The sequence below is a fragment of the Dendrobium catenatum genome, unplaced genomic scaffold (assembly GCF_001605985.2).
Source record: "Dendrobium catenatum unplaced genomic scaffold, ASM160598v2 fragScaff_scaffold_629, whole genome shotgun sequence".
Taxonomy (NCBI): Eukaryota; Viridiplantae; Streptophyta; class Magnoliopsida; order Asparagales; family Orchidaceae; genus Dendrobium; species Dendrobium catenatum.
Genome location: NW_021319091.1, coordinates 526,586 through 546,829, shown reverse-complemented (window position 1 = coordinate 546,829; position 20,244 = coordinate 526,586). Strand labels below are relative to the sequence as shown.

General features: G+C 36.6%; 1 protein-coding gene across 1 annotated transcript in view; it reads left to right on the top strand.

Annotated features, from left to right (window-relative positions):
- LOC110094437 (leucine aminopeptidase 2, chloroplastic) overlaps nt 1-20,244 on the top strand; it is a 38,314-nt gene that overhangs the window by 11,169 nt on the left and 6,901 nt on the right. The window contains exons 2-6 of the mRNA XM_020819672.2: nt 6,504-6,921; nt 7,057-7,251; nt 16,059-16,284; nt 16,754-16,880; nt 16,982-17,077. Of these exons, the coding sequence (XP_020675331.2) occupies nt 6,504-6,921; nt 7,057-7,251; nt 16,059-16,284; nt 16,754-16,880; nt 16,982-17,077 (1,062 nt within the window). The remainder of the gene's footprint in view (nt 1-6,503; nt 6,922-7,056; nt 7,252-16,058; nt 16,285-16,753; nt 16,881-16,981; nt 17,078-20,244) is intronic.

Here is a 20,244-nt window from a genome sequence, read left to right as displayed (position 1 = left end):
AGCCCTAGTAACCACAGCATATTTTACTTCGATGGTTGACAATGACACTATTTTTGATAAATGTGATATTCAGTTGATTCTAGTATTACCCAAGATATAGATTTATATTGTTGTGCTTGTTCTAATTTTCAGATTAACATAAGCAAAACCCAATAATTTTGTCACCCTTGCTAAAAAATAAGTAGACATTAAAATAGCCCTAGTAACCACAGCATATTTTACTTCGATGGTTGACAATGACACTATTTTTGATAAATGTGATATTCAGTTGATTCTAGTATTACCCAAGATATAGATTTATATTGTTGTGCTTGTTCTAATTTTCAGATTAACATAAGCAAAACCCAATAATTTTGTCACCCTTGCTAAAAAATAAGTAGACATTAAAATGTCTTTTTCTTAGCTTAGTTATTTGTTTACTGCACAATAGTGTGCACATTATAGAGGAATTAAGTTAATATGTCATACCTTAAAATTATGGGAGAAAGTAATTGAGCATATCTTATGACGTGATACTAATGTTTTTCAAATTTAGTTTAGATTCATGTCGGGTAGATATACTATGGAAGCTATACATTTGTGGAGAGTTTGATGGAGATGTATAGAGATAATAAGGAGGATCTATATGCGATATTTATTGATTAGACAAAACATATGATAATGTTCCAAGAGTAGTGCTCTGGAGAGTCCTAGAAAAGAAAGGACTTAATAATGTTTATATTTATGTCATTGACAATATGCATACATGTGTTGTTACTTGTGTTCAAAATACAAGGTGGTAACCAAGTATTTTCCTATTTCAGTTGTATTGCATCAATGACCATCTACGTTAGTTATGGATATTCTTACTAGACATTTGCAAGAGAATGTACCTTGGTGTATGCTTTTTGCTGATGATATTCATCTTGTTGATATGATTAGAGAGGGAGTTGATGAAAAACTTGAATTATGGAGGTCAACATTAGATTATGAAGGTATTCGTTTGATTATATCTAAATTTGAATACATTGAATGTAATTTTAGTAGTAGTAGTAGATCTATTGGTGGAATTGTGACATTGGGTGATTAAGTCATTAAAAGAGTGCATGTTTTAGATATCTCACATTTATTGTTCAAAACGAAGGTGAATAGATGAGGATATTATTAGTAGAATTCAAGTTGGATGGTTGAAGTGGAGGAATGAAGCGGGCTTGTTTTGTGATAGAAAAGTACCCTCTAATTTAAGGGAAAATTTTATAAGGTGGTGGTGAGATTTGCAATATTTTATGGCATAAAATGCTGACCTTTAAAAGAGAAACATAAAATTAAGTTAAGTAGTGTAGAGGTGAGGATACTTAGGTGAATGAGTGGCTTTACACTTAGAGATAGAATGTGAAATGAGTATATATGTAAAAATGTTGGAGTAGCTCTTGTGATAGATAAAATTAGAGAGAGTCACCTTAGATGGTTTTGTTATATAAAATATCAGCCTTCTATTGATCTTGTTAGGAGAGTAGATGTATTAGATACGGTCTATGTTAAAGAAAGGTATAGGTAGGCCTAACAAGTCTTGGTTAGAAAGTATTAGAAATGATATTTTTTTTATTCGATTTTAATTAATGAGAATTTGATTCCTATTAGAACACAATGCAGAAAGAGGATTCATGTAGTTGACCCCATGTAATGGGATAAAGGCTTGTTGTCGTTGTGGCTATTTGTTCACTGCCTCCAAGCGTGCCTTTCCTAGAGTTGACATATACATATTTTACTCCCACTACATGAAATATAGTAGATGTTTTGCACATCATAGCATTTGTTAGTGAGCCAATTATTGAAATACGAGAAACTTTGGCCGTATGCCTTATCTCTTTTGTTTTAGATGATTTTTTTCGTTAAGAGTTTAAAATGGCTAGCCTAGAAGTACTTGTAGATTTTGCCTTTTAACATATTAAATTTGCTTTAGACCTTCTCAATATAATTAAGACGAATGGTTTCAATGTACCACCAATCTATCATGAGTAATTATCTCATTAATATCTGCTCCTTTAATCAATGCCATTCACATTACTATGATATATAAATTTTCACATCCGCCAAATAGTAAGAATCTACACTACTTTTATTATTATATTTCTCATTATTAAATATATTCCTGATTTTATTTTTGTAAAATTTATTCTCTTCTCTTATCTACTTGACTATTTATAGACACGGATATGCTTCTATATATTAAGCAAACAATACAATATTACAGTAAAAATATAGCCCTTTACAATTCTTTCTATTCAAACACATATAAAGCAATATGATATAGTTTTTGCCAACTCCTTTGATGTGATAATAATAATTTGTGTTGCAATTGGTAAAGTCAATTCGATACATGAACCTATCAAAATTTTGGAAACAAGGAGCCTCTTTTAATCCATACACTGCTTTTATTCAATTTATAAACAAGGGATTTTCTTGTAGAGACTTCAAAACATTTAGGTGCATAATGTAGATGCCCTTCAAATTATCACGAAGAAAATTGATTTGACATTTAACTACTCAAGGTGCGAGTTTTTTTACTACCACTATACTTGACATCAGTCTAATAATAGCCTATTTAATAATTAAAAAAAAGCATATTGAAATTGATATATTATATTCATTTTACTGAAATCTTTGTTATCAAATGTGTTTTGCACATTTAATTGTCACTGTGATCTCCCTTGTTTTTTAAATTTATTTGTTTTGCAATGCCCACTTATCCTTTGATAGCTTATTTAATATTCAAATATCATTTTTCTTATCAGAAAAAGATCAAAATGGTATTTTTTATACAGGACCAAAATGGTCCCTAACTATATTAAAGGACCATTTTGATCCCTCAAGTCTTTAAAATGAATCAAAATAGTCCCATGGTGGGATTATTTTGGTTACTCTTTAAAGAGTTGATGGACCAAAATGGTATTTTAATATAGATGTAGACTATTTGGTTTTTCATAAAAATTCAAGAGACCATTTTGACCCTTTTTTCTTTTTCTTATATTAGGAGTCCATGTGATGAATGAGAGTTGTTAACCTTCTTTACTTCTTTAAGACACTCAAGTTTATTTCATCAATTAACAAGAAGTGTCACAAGGACTAAGAATATTTGTGATTGGAATTAAATATATTTTGGGATATTCTCAACTCTATCTCAAGGGCACTTGACTCTAATCATATCTCAATATTATGAGTAGTCACTTTATTATTTTTAGAATTCTCCTTACGGATAACTTGTTCACACATGGAGGTTTGTTTTTTGGCATTGTTAAAACTATCTTTGCATATAACAATTTCATTGAATATAACATTTCTCCTTTTAATGATCTTTTGATTTTATTCATCCAAAATGTCGCAACCAAAATCATTGCATCTAGTTTTCTAGAAGTGGAACTAGTTGTCTTTGTCAATGGGTTTCATACATATTTGGTGGCACTTTTATTAGTGCAGTAGGGTCTTCTTGTATAATATGTTGAATACACACTTAATAAATAATAGACTAACGCTTACCGTCATCTATCTGTCCATAAGCCCATCTTCTTGGTTAAAAGGTGTTAGGTTGTCTAAAAGAGAGTTAAATGTGGTTTCTTTTGATATAAATTATTCTTGTTTTGCGTCTCCCTATATGCAAAATATTTTTCATGGAACTTGCTAAGTTTTATATTTCCTTCCTTGACGATGATGTGAAACATTATGCGAAGGAGCTTGTTAAGAAATTTAAGAACGATGGACAATGTAATATCAATCAATAACTTATTGAAATAACAAGTAAATTCATTAAAGAACCTTAGTCTTTGACTTGCTTAGGCGAAGGAGTACAAGTAGATTAACCAAAACCCATAGGTAACCAAAGATAGTAGCAATACCAAAAGCTATTAACCAACAATCCGCAAATTAATAATGAGAGTTTTCACCTTGGGGATTAATCACTCAACTACACTAGGCTTAGCGGGAGATGATCTTCAACACACTTAACGATGCCATGAGGAGGGCCGCAACACCGATGGTCTTGAGCCACGGAAAGGTTGGCGGTGGTGGAGGAGGCACGGACGGATAGCCGATGACGGTCCACGAATAGTCTTCGAATTGCTCGTCGATGACGTCTATGAGCGTGGAAAAAATGCGATTTAAGTAGTCTTCAACTGTGTCGTTGGATCCGAACCCGACGTCGAAGAATGGAGATCGGGTGATATGGATGTCACCGTAGATATCAAACACTAATCCACTATCGATCTCCGGATCCGCCATGCATGCTTGGCGTAGGAGAATCTTTCATGAGAAGAGAGGAAGAACGTGGTGTGGAGAGAGAGCACTTGTAGTTGAAAAGGTGTGAGAGGAGGAGATAAAGTCGGCAGGAATCCCAAGGAGAGAGGGTGGGGTTCGGCGGGTGCAAGAAGGAGGAGGTAGGGAAAAAGAGGTTTAGGAAATTATGGGGGGAGATTAATCAAAACTGAAAGTTAATTTCAGTTTTGAATAGATTAGGAGGGAAATGTCGGCGGCGGTTTCCCAAGGGGCGGCGGCAATGGGGTTGAGGAGGGAATTCTTGTAGTGGAGGTGAAGAAAATGGAGGAAAATACGAACGCGATGATCGAGACCTAACCACGAGCCGCGGACTCTTCCAACGATTGGTGGACCTTGCGAATTGCTCCCCTTGAGCTCTCTTCTCTCTCAAGCACTCATGCTAGAAAAGTAGAAACAAAACATAACTTTTTCATTCAAAATTCATTAGCTATTACAAGAGAAAAGACCCATATATATAGGTCTCAAGCATACAAGAAGAAATAAAGATTAAATTGCCCTCAGGGCCCCAACATGACTCAACTCAACATAAGGGTACAATAGGAAGACATAAAAATAAAATGCATAAACAACTAGAAATATAAGCTCTGAATCGTGGCCATCGATCTGCGATGCTTCCGGCGATACACATGTTTGAACCTTTGATCGATGTCCTCATCAGACGATCATAATAAAAGGGTATTTTCTGGCGCCATGGAAGTTTCCTTTGGCATTACCATGATTGTCTGCAACATTACCAAGCTTGCATTGACCACAATGCTTGCTCCGCATTGAGACAATTTACCATGGCTACAAAGAAAAGAGTCAAGTGATTTTCTTGCATTCCTCTTTCTTTTCTCGGCTGGCTTTGTGTCTTTCTTCTTCTACCTCTAACTACTTTCTCTTTTTTTTTTCCTTTCACCTCACAAACTACTCTCTTATTCCTTCTCAAAATTATTTGACGAATGTCAGATGGAAAATTTGTTGGAGTTGAATTTTTTTCAAATTGGGCTTAAGTGATACAAATCTCAAAATTCTAGTCATTGATGACTCAATATGTGTGTGTTGGGAAGAAAGAATGGAAATACAATTTTAATTTGCATGTTTCTTTTAGTTTTCAGATTTTCATTTCAATAAAACATGTATATGTGTTACCTGATTATGAGGGATTATTGGTGCTTTGCTGATCATCAGATATTTTGCTTCTTTGGATTCACTATGCTGTAAGCCGATTTTGGAACTTTTTGTATTTATTTTTCGACAACTTTAACAGTTACGGTACTCAACCGGTTTTATTCTGCTAGATTTGGTCCTTGGGGGTATACTGTTCTTGCGGCATATTGATTTAGGTTGGATCTGTTGGTGGCTTTACTATGTTTTTTTTTTCAAGTGGATCGACTCTTAGAGATGTTGTTGGGTACTCTACTCCTATGGATAAACTATTCCCGCAGGTTTTTAGCAAATTATGTGAGATTTCCGCTGCTGACTTTTTTTCTAATTTTTATTTAGCGGCCTTTTTGATCATAGGCGGATTCTGAGGCATTCAAAACTTCAATAAACTATTAAAAAAAAAAAGAAATTAATTGAACGTACAATATTTGTCCTCTTGAGTATGAAGATTTTTCCGGTATGGTTATCTTCACATGAGTGGCTTAATTTGATTGTCTCATGTTTTCTATTCTATTTTCGTTCTCTAAATATTGATTAGGTTTGTATGTTCGATTGATTTTAGACAATTTTATTTATCTTGATATCTAAAATAACTTATTTTTTATCATTTGTATGGTGTTCATGTTTCCAAATTTCTATGCATAATTTTTGTTTGAATTTTTTTAAATTATCAATTGTTCTCGATTTCTCTGTTTCTTTATTTGTCATCTAAAGTAATGAATAATTATTCAAATTAAGAGTTTTGTGATCTTCAAGTTTGTGTTTTTCATAATCGTGTACATTTTATTGTAGATTTGCATTAGTAATAGACTCTAAGATATCTGACATTAACACATTTCCTTGTTCTTTACAATTTTGTTTTGTCGGAAAGTACTTAACCTTCGTGATAACTATGTGTTATATGTTATGATGTCCATATGAACAACAATTAACCGTTGGTTGTCGTTTGAATCTTTTGCCAACATTGCGTGTTGTTTTATGATGGGGATTATGATATTTTCTTTGTTAAAGACCGAATATCTATCTTGCTTATCCATCAACCAATGCAGGTCTCATTCTCTGCAAAGGAGATTGATTTTGCAGAATGGAAAGGTGACTTGCTTGCAATTGCTGTATCTGAGAGTGATATGTCGAAGGATGAAGACTTGAAGTTCTTGAATTCAATTTTGAAAAGGCTGGATGGGCAACTAAATGGTCTTCTGAGTGATGCTTCTATTGAGGAGGATTTCAAGGGAAAAAATGGGCAGTCTATGGTTCTCAGGTTTCCTGGATTTGGTTTCAGAAGGCTTGGTCTTTTTGGTCTGAGCCAAAGTGCTACTTCTGTGGCAGCTACTCATCGAGACATTGGCGAGGCCATTGCAGCAGTTGCAAAGGCTGCCCAAGCAAGTAGTGCTGCTATAGTTCTTGCATCTACAAATGGAGTTTCAGAAGAATTTAAGTTAACTGCTGCTTCAGCAATTTCAATAGGTGATATTTCTGTCCGATCTTCGCATCTTGGGATTAGGATGCGGCTAGGCTAGACTTTGCATGCTGATATATATGAGGGCTATGGATTGATATTGCGATGCTTTTAACTTGTTCTTCCTCCTTTCTGCTTTGCAGGAATTGTGCTGGGACTGCATGAAGACAACAGATACAAGTCAGAGTCAAAAAAACCTTACTTGAAATCAGTGGATATTATTGGATTGGGTTTTGGACCAGAACTTGATAATAAGCTCAAGTATTCAAATGCTGTTAGCTCAGGAATCATCTTTGCAAGAGAGCTTGTGAATTCTCCTGCTAATGTTCTGACACCAGGTAAGCGTTCATGTTCTAATGTTTTTGAGTTTCTGAATTTTGGACAACTAGGTTATCTCTTATTGCTTTGACCAACTCCGCTTGTTTGAGACTTGAAGATTAAAAGAGCGGCTGAGTTTCTGAATGTAGCTAAAAAAATTTCTATAGCAACTGGCATGGACTAAGCTCTAAACTTGGAAGTTTTTTTTTTTCCCCTTGATCCAACTTGACGTGATTTTCCTTTTTTGAGTTAACTCAAGCCAAATATTGGCTATCCTAGAATCAATTCGGGTTGTTTAGTTGGATTTTTTAAAATGCATGCATAAAAATATAGAGTAGCTAGAATGCACGTGTTTTACAAATACATGAGTTGTTTGGTTTGATGCAAATACAATAAATTGAAATATTTTTTGTATTTTTATAATATATTTTATATTCATTGAAATATAATGAATAGTGACAGGGTGTGTGTGTGTGTGTGGGGGGGAGGGTGGGCGTTGACAGTAGACAAATGTGGAAGTCGGTTGTTGATAGGCCAACAATGAGTGATTGTGAGAAAGTAGCGACAATGGTGGCATTGATGAGTGAGTAGGCATTAATTGCGAGTGGCGAGCGGCAAAGATGAGTGACAGTGGTTAGCAATAGGCAGTGTAACCCCGAAAGTCCCATGACTTGTGGAATCATCACAACTCTATGTGTGGCACCTGTTCATCTAGTCAACATCGACTCACATCTTTTCTGCCATTCGCCTTAAAGGACATCCTTAGGAGGGGAGGCCTTGACTATGCCCTTTGTCCTTGCCAGCCTTGTGACACCTCGGGGAACTTCTATCCTTAGATCTAAATTGTCTTCATGAATCAACTCTATCATAGCCTTTATCATCCTTCTAACATTACCAAAGGAAATATAGCATGCCGCACCGTCTTGGCCCACACGCTAGTCGTAAGTTCATGATGGCACATTATGTTAGAATATGACATGAACTATTACTTCTTTTGGTGCCACGTAAACTTCTATCCCCACAATCTTTACCTTATCCACATCATTGTTTGCCGAAATTACTACTAGGCTCTATCAATTTGCTCTGCACAATGATCCTTATTTCCTAACACCATGCCTCGTCAAATGTGGAAGTCGGTTGTTGAACTATTACTTCTTTTGGTGCCACGTAAACTTCTATCCCCCACAATCTTTAGCTTATCCACATCATTGTTTGCCGAAATTACTACTAGGCTCTATCAACTTGCTCTGCACAACGATCCTTATTCCTAACACCATGCCTCGTCATCCTTATCTGAAGGGCTTACCCTGACTCCATGAATTAATAAACAAACAAACATAATACTACACATTGAGGGTACTCTCACATAGGAGCAAAGGAAAAGGGAGCAAGATTTAGAATTGGCTAGGAAGGGAGGAAAAAATCATCCAGTTTCCCATTTTTGTAGAGAAAACACTTCTTCTCTTTGTAGCTCAAAAGATAAGAGGCTCTTCTTTCTCCTACTAAAGTGTAGAAAAGGATTATAGTTTTCATTTAACTTGTGATATCTCTTTCATTAGTGGCATCATGTACAATAGTCTTCTCTATCGAACCACTATAAAATCTTTGATAATTCTTATATGTTCTTCTTTTCTTCTCTCAATCTGATCTCATTGTGTGGAATTCTTCTATCTCCTTCTTGAGTAAATAGCGTGAGCAGTGTGTTTCCATATCTCTCTTAATGTTTCATTGATGTGTGTACTCCCTGTTGTCACCTCGGCTTGATGAGTTTGATCTATTTGGCACCGTCTGTTGGAATCTTTCAATTTTGAATATCGCTTCCTACACTAATGAGATAATCTCATCACTATGTCCTTGCTTATACCACCATAAGTGAACATTCGAGTAGCAACATCTTTGTTATGCACCATTATTTGAATACCTACCTCGATGATATCTGTTAGCAGATGTCCGACCTTACTAACATCATCAAAGTCCCATTGTAGCAACCTATGGTGTTCATAGCCCTACCCGTTGATACCCTAAACTGAGGCAAATCGATTGTGATTGGTGAATCTAGCCACCACTCTCAACTCGCCTCCAACTCCTTAATTCTCCCTTTGTGCCAGACGTTGTTGAGGAGCTGTCTCGCTTAAGTTCAAAGATCTATAGTTATAAACTTGGTAATAAACAACCAACCCTGTGGACAACTTGGACGCCTTCAAGAACCTAACATCTAAGTACAAGATTAATGACTCCATGGACCAACTCTTTGTGAACACCTTTAAAGATGAGGCCAGAAGATGATCCAATTCTTTTCCTATCAGGTGCATCACCTCTTCTGAGTAGTTCTACTATCTTGTCTTGTCTCAATTCACTACTTCAAAAAAGCCATTGAAAACCACCTGGTCTCCCTTGTGCATCAAACAGAAAGTTGGTGAGTTCCTCAGGGACTACACCCATCTCTTCAACGTAGCTTCTTATGAGGCTACTGACAGCAACAACAATCTCGCTAAAGCAGCCTTTTTGGGGTTGCAAGCCTAGAAACTTCAAATTCTTAATTGCTAAAAATCTGTTGATAACCCTTGAGGACTTACTACAGAAGATTGTCAAGTGCATGTGCTAAAGAGTTTGTTTGGGAGATCGAGACATCCTTATGTCTCCTGAAAATCCTTTAGGGAAGTTTACCGAGCAAGAAGGCGTGTTGCACCATCCTGATCACTACTCGAGGCAAGCTATAATTGACTTCTCTTATCACTACAGAGTATGTCGTCCTTGGTGTTATCGAGTCCAATAAAAGTTTTGTTGCGTCCTCATGAGGAATATATGCACATCAATCATCCTCATTTAAACTAATCCCTTGCTACCATTATTTTTCCACTAGAAAGAATGTTATAAATGACCCTTTTCTTTATGAAAGTATTCTGACACTCACGACAAGTCTAACTTTTGCCAAGCAATGCCATGAAGGCCATGGGCACAACACCGATTAGTGGCATGTCCTTACAGCCTTCTTAAAGAAGCTTATCCGGGAAGGACATCCGAAAGAGTACCTTATTGATCAATACACTGCCATTGATGCTTTTGCATTGAATCCATTTAAGATGTTTGGAGTCGACCTTAGTGTAGTAATCCAACGTCTGAACTTGTTTCGTGACTGACCAAATATCAAGCAAAACAAATGAAAGTTTTCTAAAGAGATGTGAACTACCATTGCTTTGGAGGTAGTGAAACTCCTAAAAGCAAGATTCATCTGCTACATCCAATACTTTGATTGGGTCACTAATGTCATCATCGTTAGAAAGGTCAACGAAGTTAAAGAATGTGCATTGACTTCAAAAAAGGCCAACGATGCTTGCCCTAACAACTCCTACCCACTATTGAAAAGCCTTGCTTTGGTGGCTTTAGTGGTTAGATTCTCTAGACTGAGTTTTCTTTGCGCTTTACCAAATTACCATTAGATCCACGTGCATCCCAAGGACGTGGATAAAACAAGTTCCATTACCGACATTGATACCTTATGTTGTAAAGTCATCACTTCAATCTCAAGAATGGCAAAGCGACATATTAGAGACTGATGAACAAAATCTTTCAAAGCCAGAAATGTCAAAACCTCGAGGTTTATATAATCAAAATTTAGGAGGATAACAAGCATCTAGTTGACCTCATCAAATCCTTCACTTTGCGCCATAAATATGGAATGGGGCTTAAGCTCTTTAAGTGCCTGTTCAACAACTGCAAAGAAAAATTTCTCTGCTACCTGATATTAGCCAAAGTAGTAAAAGCTAATCCGGACAAGGTGCAAGCCGTCCTTGACATGCCTTCGCTGAAGTCCATTTGAGAGATTCACAAATTCACTAGGAAGTTGGCTAACCTCAGATCTTGAGGGATTCAACTCCTTCAATACTCTAGTTCTCAAGTTATTCAAGGATGGGTCTTTCAACTCTCAAACTATAAGTACCTGTAAAACATATCATTTTGAAGTAATTAGGTAAGGTTCCCACTTTGAATAGAATGCCATTCTTATAGAAAAACCTCCTAATATCTATGCAAACATGTCTACTTGCCTCTCTAGTATTCTATTCTCTTCATGTATGTCATCCTTCAAATTTACCATGCAGTGATCTCTTGGACCTCTTATACCTCTACTTGGCATTGGTAGCAAGGATGAGGATGACTCCTGTCACCGTGTTCACTCTCATAATAAGAGCCGATGTTATCTCTATTATCAAGATGTTGTTTCACGAGGAGCTTTGACATCGTCGACTTATTCATATATGAATGGATCACTACTTTTAGTGCTTCTTGCACTTTGTCATATAGTGCTCATTTTTTCTATGAGCTAAAGAGGCGTCCTTTCATCCTTGTAACACCCCTTTTAACTACCTTCTCACAATAATTGGACTTTGAATAAGCATATTTTGCCACATTCTCCAACGTCCATTTGCACACTGTCTCCAAGATGGATCCTTTCTATGACCCCTTGTGAATTTCTCCTCATTTAACTAATTCTTACAAAAACCTAGAATGCAAATTTTGATTCAAACAAATTTGAAAAATATGCAAACATTCAAAAGAATAAAAATCCTAACTAAATCATGCAAAGAAAGTATATTGTCGTAAAGAAAGAAAGTAGGGTTTAGAGATTGCAACTGGCTTGAGAAAAATTTAGTTGAAGAAGTAAAAATCCTTGTGAAAAAAGGCAAACTTGGCTAGGAGGAGGGGACGACGACGACGTAGATAGTGTTGGAGATGGCAGGCACCAGCAGTTGGGTTGGAGAAGGTCGGTGGGTGCTTTGATGAAGCAGACGAAAGTCTTGGACCTGTGGGCTTGTGTACGTGTGTTATGGCGTTCAGGTAACTAAGAGTTATTAGGATACTAATATTTAAATAGTATTTACATCAAGAAAAACCTAAAATTAAGAAGCAAAAACCTCAAGTAAATGAGGTGAGGTGCGCCTCATAATATGTGATTCTTACTCCTTGACTAAACTTCAAGAGGCGTGCGCCACAATGCTTTTTGAGTCCAAATTATGCTAATGTATGCTTCAATGTGCGTCTCGTATTGCATAATTTTCCACAGTGATCACAACCATGCTAGATGTAAAGGAGGTAACTAACCTTCTTAAGGGCCGCAACTATGTCCAATTTGGAGATGGTTGTAGTGGTTGGCCGGTTGGCCCTAAGGTAGTAGATGTAGCACACCTGAAGGTGGTGATTTCAATTGGCTCATGACAGGTGCAATGTGAGGACGTGTGGACAAAAAAATCACGAAAACACTAAACCCAAGGATAGAAAATGTGACCAATCAAGTCACGATAATTCTTTTAGTCCCAAGGGGTGCAACAACAACGAACTTAATGTTGGTGCAATGGTAATTTTAAACCATGGTGAACCTAGAGTTAGAGATTGTCGCAAACCTAAGGCGATAGTGTTGCAAGCCAATAAGTGGCAACAACTGTGAGGAAAAGGTTGCATCAACGAATTAGTGGAAGTAACGTGAACATACTATATATGATAGCTAGATTGAGAAGACATTTGGTCAAGATTTGATATCACCATTGATGTTTGTTAAGAGTGCAATATTTGATACGCTGATCATTGTATTAACTATTTTCTAGGACTATGCATTAATGGATAGCATACACCTCGATTCATATACTAATATGATGGTGGATGTGCACTAAATAACCACAAAACTTTGATGTGAATGTTCCTTTCGAAGCTGCAGTTTGGGTTGCCCCTAGTGTTTATTTGTTCCTTGATCATAATTTATTTCTAAGATGATGCATTATCCTTTTTTAATGGTTAAGGGCATTGTTATATGCTTATTTCGTATCTTATCTCTAAGGGTAAAGCCACTCATCCACCTGAGCATCCTCATCTCTGCCACACTTAAGTTAGTATTATGCTTCTCTTTTAATGGACAACATTCGGCACCATAAAGCATTGCAGGCCTCACTACCCTCTTATAGAATTTTCCCTTAAGTTTGAGGGGTACATTTCTATCACATAACAAGCCCGATGCATTCCTCCACTTCAACCATCCAACTTGAATTCTGCTGATAATATCCCCATCTATTTCACCATCACTCTGAACAATAGATCTAAGATATCTAAAACGTGTACTCTTATTAATGACTTGATCGCCCAAAGTCACAATCCCCTCACTAGGTCTATTACTATTAAAATTACACTCTATATATTCCGTTTTAGATCTACTCAAGCGAAAACCTTTAGATCAACAAGAAGAATATCATCAGCAAAAAGCATACACCAAGGTAGATCCTCTTGCAAATGTCTAGTGAGAACATCCATGTCTAAAGCAAAAAGATATGGGCTCATCCCAACCTAAATAGGGAAATACTTAGTCAATCCACCTTGTGTTTGAACACAAGTAATAGCTCCTGCATACATATCTTTAATGATTTGAATATAAGCATCTATGTTCTTTACTTCTTTTTATTATCACACACATAATCAATCAAATGAAGAAGAGGGCAAGATGTGATTTTTTTACTTGTAAAATTCTTAGACTAAAAAACCTTAGGTCGTTTTCTAGATGAGCAGCAATTTGTAGAAAATTAGTAGAAGAGTGGTTCACCTTTCAGGTAAGTAGAAGTACAATACACGGTGCCTTTAAGGCAATGCTAACGGCATTAAGGCTGATCGATCTATGCACATGTCAATTATGAATATTGTAGATATATATATTAGGGTTATGATTAAATTGGAGGTGCCTTTTTCATCTTGACTAAAGGAAGTTGCCATTTAGGTTCAGTGGAGGTATGGCTCAGGTCTCATTAGAGATGGTTGCAGTGAAGTTGTCGTGATGCAGATCTTGAAGGGGATTAATGCAAAACGTGTGAGAGTATGGTGCATGTCCTGATGCAACTATGGATGCAATTCAATATTGCAACTAAGGTTTTAAGGGAGAGAACTGTGAAGTAAGCAAGTTTACTGTGCTGATCTTAATGTGAAGATGACTACTGCTTTAGTTTACATCGTAGGTCTTGAGGGAGATGCTATGGCCCAGGTGACATTATGATGTAGGTCTTTTTATACAATGACAACTACAATGCAGACTAAGTTATGGTGGCAATTATGATTCAAATAAGGTCTCAAGGGAGCAACTATGAGAATGAGATTGTGGGGTAGGCCTTTAAACATGATGACTATGAGACGAGGTTGCGACATAGATCTTAATGAAGATGATTGGGACGTAAGCTATGTTAGAGCAATAATCTTAACAAAATGGTTACAGTGCAAGCAATATTACAACTTGGTTTGAAAGAGATGGTTGGGACATAGGGAATATTGTGGTGTGGCTTTTGAGGAAGACAACTGTGATGCAAGTAAAGTTGCAATGCAAGTATTAATATGGTGATGAATACTTGTAGGATTTTCCCAAGGATTTGGATTCCTTTAGGATTTCCTTAAATATCCAGGCTCCTTTAGACTTAGAAAATCATTACGCCTCAATGATACCTGCTTGAATATTTCTCTTAGGATTTGATTCTTTGAGCTTTGAAAACTCTACACCATGCCCAATGAATTGAATAAGTAGCTATTTAGAGATTTAAGAAGGGTATTCCATATCTTTATTTTGAATAATCTAGAGTATTCCTTGTAGTAGCAAAGAATGGTGTTGATTGTGCCCTCCTATGTACTAAATTTGACAAAGCGATATTACCTATGAGCCACACCTTGGCCTACCCATAGAGATTGAGGGTGACTTAGGCAGCTGGCAATGATCTGATGGTGTTCTGGATGCATATACATTATCTAAGTTGCCCAAGGGTGACTACAGGGGCAACAACTGGAAGGGTTGCCACCTCCTTCATGTGCATTTACCTACCATGTGTGAAGGAGAAGGTTTCATTGGAACGAAGCCGGTCTAGTTTAAGTTGAACTATATATGGTCCTGTTCGAGGTTTGTTTTGTGTGTCGATGAGTTTGGCTTGATGAGCTAGTCATTATGGTGGTATTTTTTGGTCATTTTGAGTTCACTTGGTCACTGATTTGATTTTCTTAGCAAATTTAAATTTTGGCCCACCTCCCTGAATTGTCTCAAGATTCATGTATTTATTTGGAAATTATACTTGTGAATTAGGTATTTTTACAATCCAGTAGTATTACGCGGGACCGATCCAGCTGGTCCACGCAGGACCGGCCTAGACGCGAAACGGCGGAAGTTTTCCGCCTGGGCGGAGGCCGCGCGAGCCGCTTGCCTTGCGGGAGCGTTTTAGGAAGAAATTTGGAGGAAGATTAGGAATGGATTTGAATGTAGGGATTCTTTAGGGATTTCCTTTTGATTTGTAAGCATTAAATAGTTGATTTTCCTAGTGTTAGGGAATCTTGAATTTGGCTGAAATTTGAGATCTCTTAGATTTAGGTTTTCTTTGGGCTCTAGCGGCGTCTGGAGATTTGGGAGAGATCGATCCTCCTCTCGAATTGAGGATCAATTGTATCTTGCTATTTTATTCATCGTCTAGTGGAATACAAGCTTTTCTTTGAGTTTTCTCTCAGATTTTCCCGGACTAGTGCTGTTTTTCTGCTGTAAACAGCAGATTTCTGCTGTTTTCCTGCTGTGGACAGCCATTTGGCTGCTGTTTGTTCACCGATTTGGGTTAGGTTTGCTTGCGAACTCAAGTATTACCTTAGGGTTACTTGCGAACTCAAGTATTTCCTATCAGTATTATCTGGGTTCCTTTGGATTCTACTCATCCCCAACTATATATCTTTTAACTGAATAGTACAATTAGTTTGGATAGCATTGTTCATTATCAAGCTGTGTGTTTATTTTGATATTGAAACATATTCTGAACGCTGCTCTGTTATGTTTCAGCCGTGCTGGCAGAAGAAGCTTCAAAAGTTGCTTCCGTGTACAATGATGTCTTTACAGCAAAAGTATTAGATGCAGAACAATGCACGGAATTGAAGATGGGTTCATATCTGGGTGTTGCTGCAGCCTCTTCCAATCCCCCCCATTTCATCCATTTATGTTATAAACCTCCAAGTGGTGATGTGAAAACCAAGTTAGCCATAGTTGGAAAAGGATTAACGTTTGACAGGTACTACAAAGTATATAAAGGCAAAAACATTTTTCTGTTCATCAGCTTTAAAATAATAGACATTTTGATCTTGATGACATGTTTCTACTCTCTTATTACATCCTACTTATGTGAGTGCACTCTTAATACACATGAAAATTTCAGTTTTACCGCAATATTTTGTTGATATCGTACTTATTTGTGAATTTTATAGATTTAAATTCTCACATTACTTTCATAAATTTATTGCACTCCGGGGTGCATCTCCTTTAAGATGCGCAAAGTTTCAAGTTTTATCAGAATCTTCCCTTGGTGTGAAATACAAAAGAATTGCAAATGCATCCATCCAAGCTTCGAAGGGCGGACTTTTGACTTTTTAACTCTTCTCTTGATCCTTTTGCATCTAAAATCCTGCAAGATCCATTGAAGTAGATATTGAATGGTAAACCAGGTGCTGCTTTTAATTTATTTTATCCCTGCATATATGCAGCGGTGGTTACAACATAAAGACAGGGCCAGGTTGCTTGATAGATAAAATGAAATTTGACATGGGAGGTTCTGCCGCTGCTTTTGGTGCGGCAAAAGTTATTGGTCAAATCAAACCTCCAGGAGTTGAGGCAAGTTGATATTTCCTTTTTATAAGTAATTATTTACTGAAATTTATGCTTTGCTGGTAATTGCAGTAATGCCCCTCTTGGGCATAAAATTTCCATTTCAGGTTCATTTTATTGTTGCTGCCTGTGAAAATATGATCAGTGGCACAGGCATGAGACCAGGAGATATTTTGACGGCGTCCAATGGCAAGACAATTGAGGTCAATATCCATTTCCTTTTACTTTTTTAAAGAGGAACTTTGACCTTTGACATTTCCTATTTAATATACTCTTGTTATGTTCTCTAATAATATCAGGAATGAACGTAATTGTGAATGCTGGATTTAGGCCTTCAGAAGCTTCAGGGAGGAATCGAAATTGTTGCGTTGGATAATTCAAGGAGATGTAGATCAAGAATCAAAGAGAGGTTAAATTCTTAGGATTAGTCTAGAGTAACGCTTTTACCTTTGAGAAGATTTTCCCTTTTGATCTATAAGATGTTTTAGGGTCTAGGGTTCACTAATTTAAACTTAGAATGAGATACACGAAGAAACACAAGAAATCTTAATTTATAATTTCCCAGTTATTAAGTTAAGCAAATATTATTTCTTTTAATGCAAAATTAGAAAGCACATTTTAATGATACAAATCATTGATTATAAAATCTAGGCCTCTGATAGGAAACACTTGGGTTTCCAAGTGTTTCACACCAAGAACCAAGTAGATCTAGGATGAAATCTGCTGTCCACACAGGAAAACAGCCAAAAAACAGTGGATTCGGAGAGAAAACGAAGGAGAAAACGTAAGAGAAACGAAGCAAACACTTTTATTTAATGAGAAATGAAAAGCACTTGCAAGATACAACTTTCCTTCAATTCGAGAGGAAGGAAAAACTCTCCAAATCTCTAGCCGTAGCTTAGAGCCCAAGAACACAAACCCTAGATCTCAAAAATGATTCCAATTCAAGATGACCCCCTCTTCCCCCTATTCCTCCTAATTAAACATGAAAGGAGGATTACAATTTACCTAATTACCCTTCTCATTCAAAAATTCCCTCCCAAAACTCAAAATACAACAAGTGGGCCCCCCTAGGAGTTTCCGCCCAGCTCCTGGCTGGGTTTCTTCCGCCGGGCGTAAGCCCTGACCGGTCCAGGGTGGATCGGTCCTGGGCCGGCGTAACAGCCTCCTATTAGTGTAAGGAGACTCATACCCTAGAATTTGTCATCAAAACTTACAAAGCACTAAAAATTTCTAGATTCATCGTGACACAAAAATTATGAGTTAAATCCTTATTCATCGTGACACAAAAATTATGAGTTATTTTATACATACATTACTAGTTAAATCTATATTCACCATATGTATGTATACAATATTTAATTAATTAACCAAATATAAATCACAATAGGTAATCATTTTTAACAAATATGATGATACATTTAAGAACCAATAATTTCTAGCTTTTTAAAAGCAAAAAAAAAGTATAATTGATGAAGTCATGTAAGAATGCATAAGAAATCAAAAATATAATTGTTAGATTGAGTGATAGCTAGAGAGTGAGAGACATACATAGTGTGAAACGAGAGAGAGTGTGAAGATTAGTTGTCGAGGGGCATTCTTGAGAAGAATTTTATGATCAAAAGCTAGTGGCGTTTGTAGCAAAAAAAAACTGAAGCATTTAAGATTTTGTAGGGGAGTTAGTGTGAAGACAAGAAGGGGAACTAATGAGCAATGACTCAATCACTATAAGAAATAGTGAGGAGAATCACTAGTTATCCTGGAAAATGTTGGGTTGAATCATGAAATATGAACCCTTATGAACAAGGATCTCATCATGAGCAGGAGTCGGGTGCACTAGATTATGGTGTAATGTGGCAAAGCAGTGCAACAAGCACGCTTTGCTGCAAACTTGTGCTTCATAAACAAACGATATGTAGCTAAGGCGTATCACTTTGCTTCATTTCTAAATAGCGCTTTAACAACATTGAGGAAACCCTAAATGCTAAAAATCCTATATCAAACCCAAAATTGATTGTCCACTCAAAACCAACCCTTTTGACTCTCTTGCTAAAATCTAGTCAATTAATTTTCGGTGCCAACTATTCAGATTGGTAAGGGCCTTGAAAGTTCTCGCTAAGGTCTTAATTTCTAACCTCGCTTATGTCATGATAATTCTCACTCATACATACTGTCACGACCCAACCCGACCGGGACGGATCCCGCTCGTATCGGGCCGCGACACAACTTTTGAAAATCCAGGATCTGACTTTGGAATTTGCTTCAGACTTTCTTCCAAATATTAAATAGACAGAAAAACACAGAGCTACTATAAACATCCAAATACATAACAGTTCGTCTATCTTTTCCTTCATCAAAATAATTATATACAGATACAGTACATGACTTACAGACAGAAAGAACAGAACAGAACAAAACAGATAAGTCATGACTGTACAAAAATCAAAAGTACAAAATACCTAATCTCAGATCAGACACAGAACTTCTAGTCCAAGACCTCCTTCCCTTTCCCAGAACTTGAAAACCACGAAAAAAACAAGGATGAGCTAACAGCTCAGCAAGACATCACTCACCAATCAAAATCATCAGAAATTCACATCAGAAAATAGCCGTATGGAAATCGTAGAACAGACAGAACAAATGCTTGCTCAATCAGAATTCAAACAACTGATACAGGAAACTGAAGTCATTTCAAATCAGAGTTCAAAACAGATATCATAAAGCTTTCATGTCACAGAGCAGATAGAATCGTACGGAATAGCCAGAATCGTACATAAATCAGAAATCAGATAAAATCACATTCATATCAGATTATTCGTATCAGATTCCTTGATCCTGACAGAATCTCAACGGATTCTGGCCCCTTATGCCTCCCTTCCCAGACACTGACAGAATCTCAACGGATTCTGGCCACTTATGCCTCCCTTTGTGCTTATAGCACCAGAACAGAACAGAACAGATATTCGGAATTCCGGAACATAACTTATTTTCAAATTTCAGAGCTCATTTCAGATTTTCCTGACACAGACAGAATCTCAAAGGATCCTGGCCCCTTATAACTTCCTTCTGATAGCATACAAACACTTCAATTCATTTAATGTATCAATTCAGAAAAAAGCATAATTCGTACGAAAAATCAGCGGCATAACGACAGTATACGAAATTTACACAAAATTCACAGATTCAAAAATTTACCAAATTATCACAGAATATCCACAACAACATTATAAGACTTTCATTGTACTGACATAACATTTTTCAACATCCTGATAACTTGCAATTCAATTAAAACGCCGCAGAATTCAAAATATCCGGTAAAAATCTTCCAGAAAATACTAAAAACGTGCACAATTATCATCTCAGAAACATA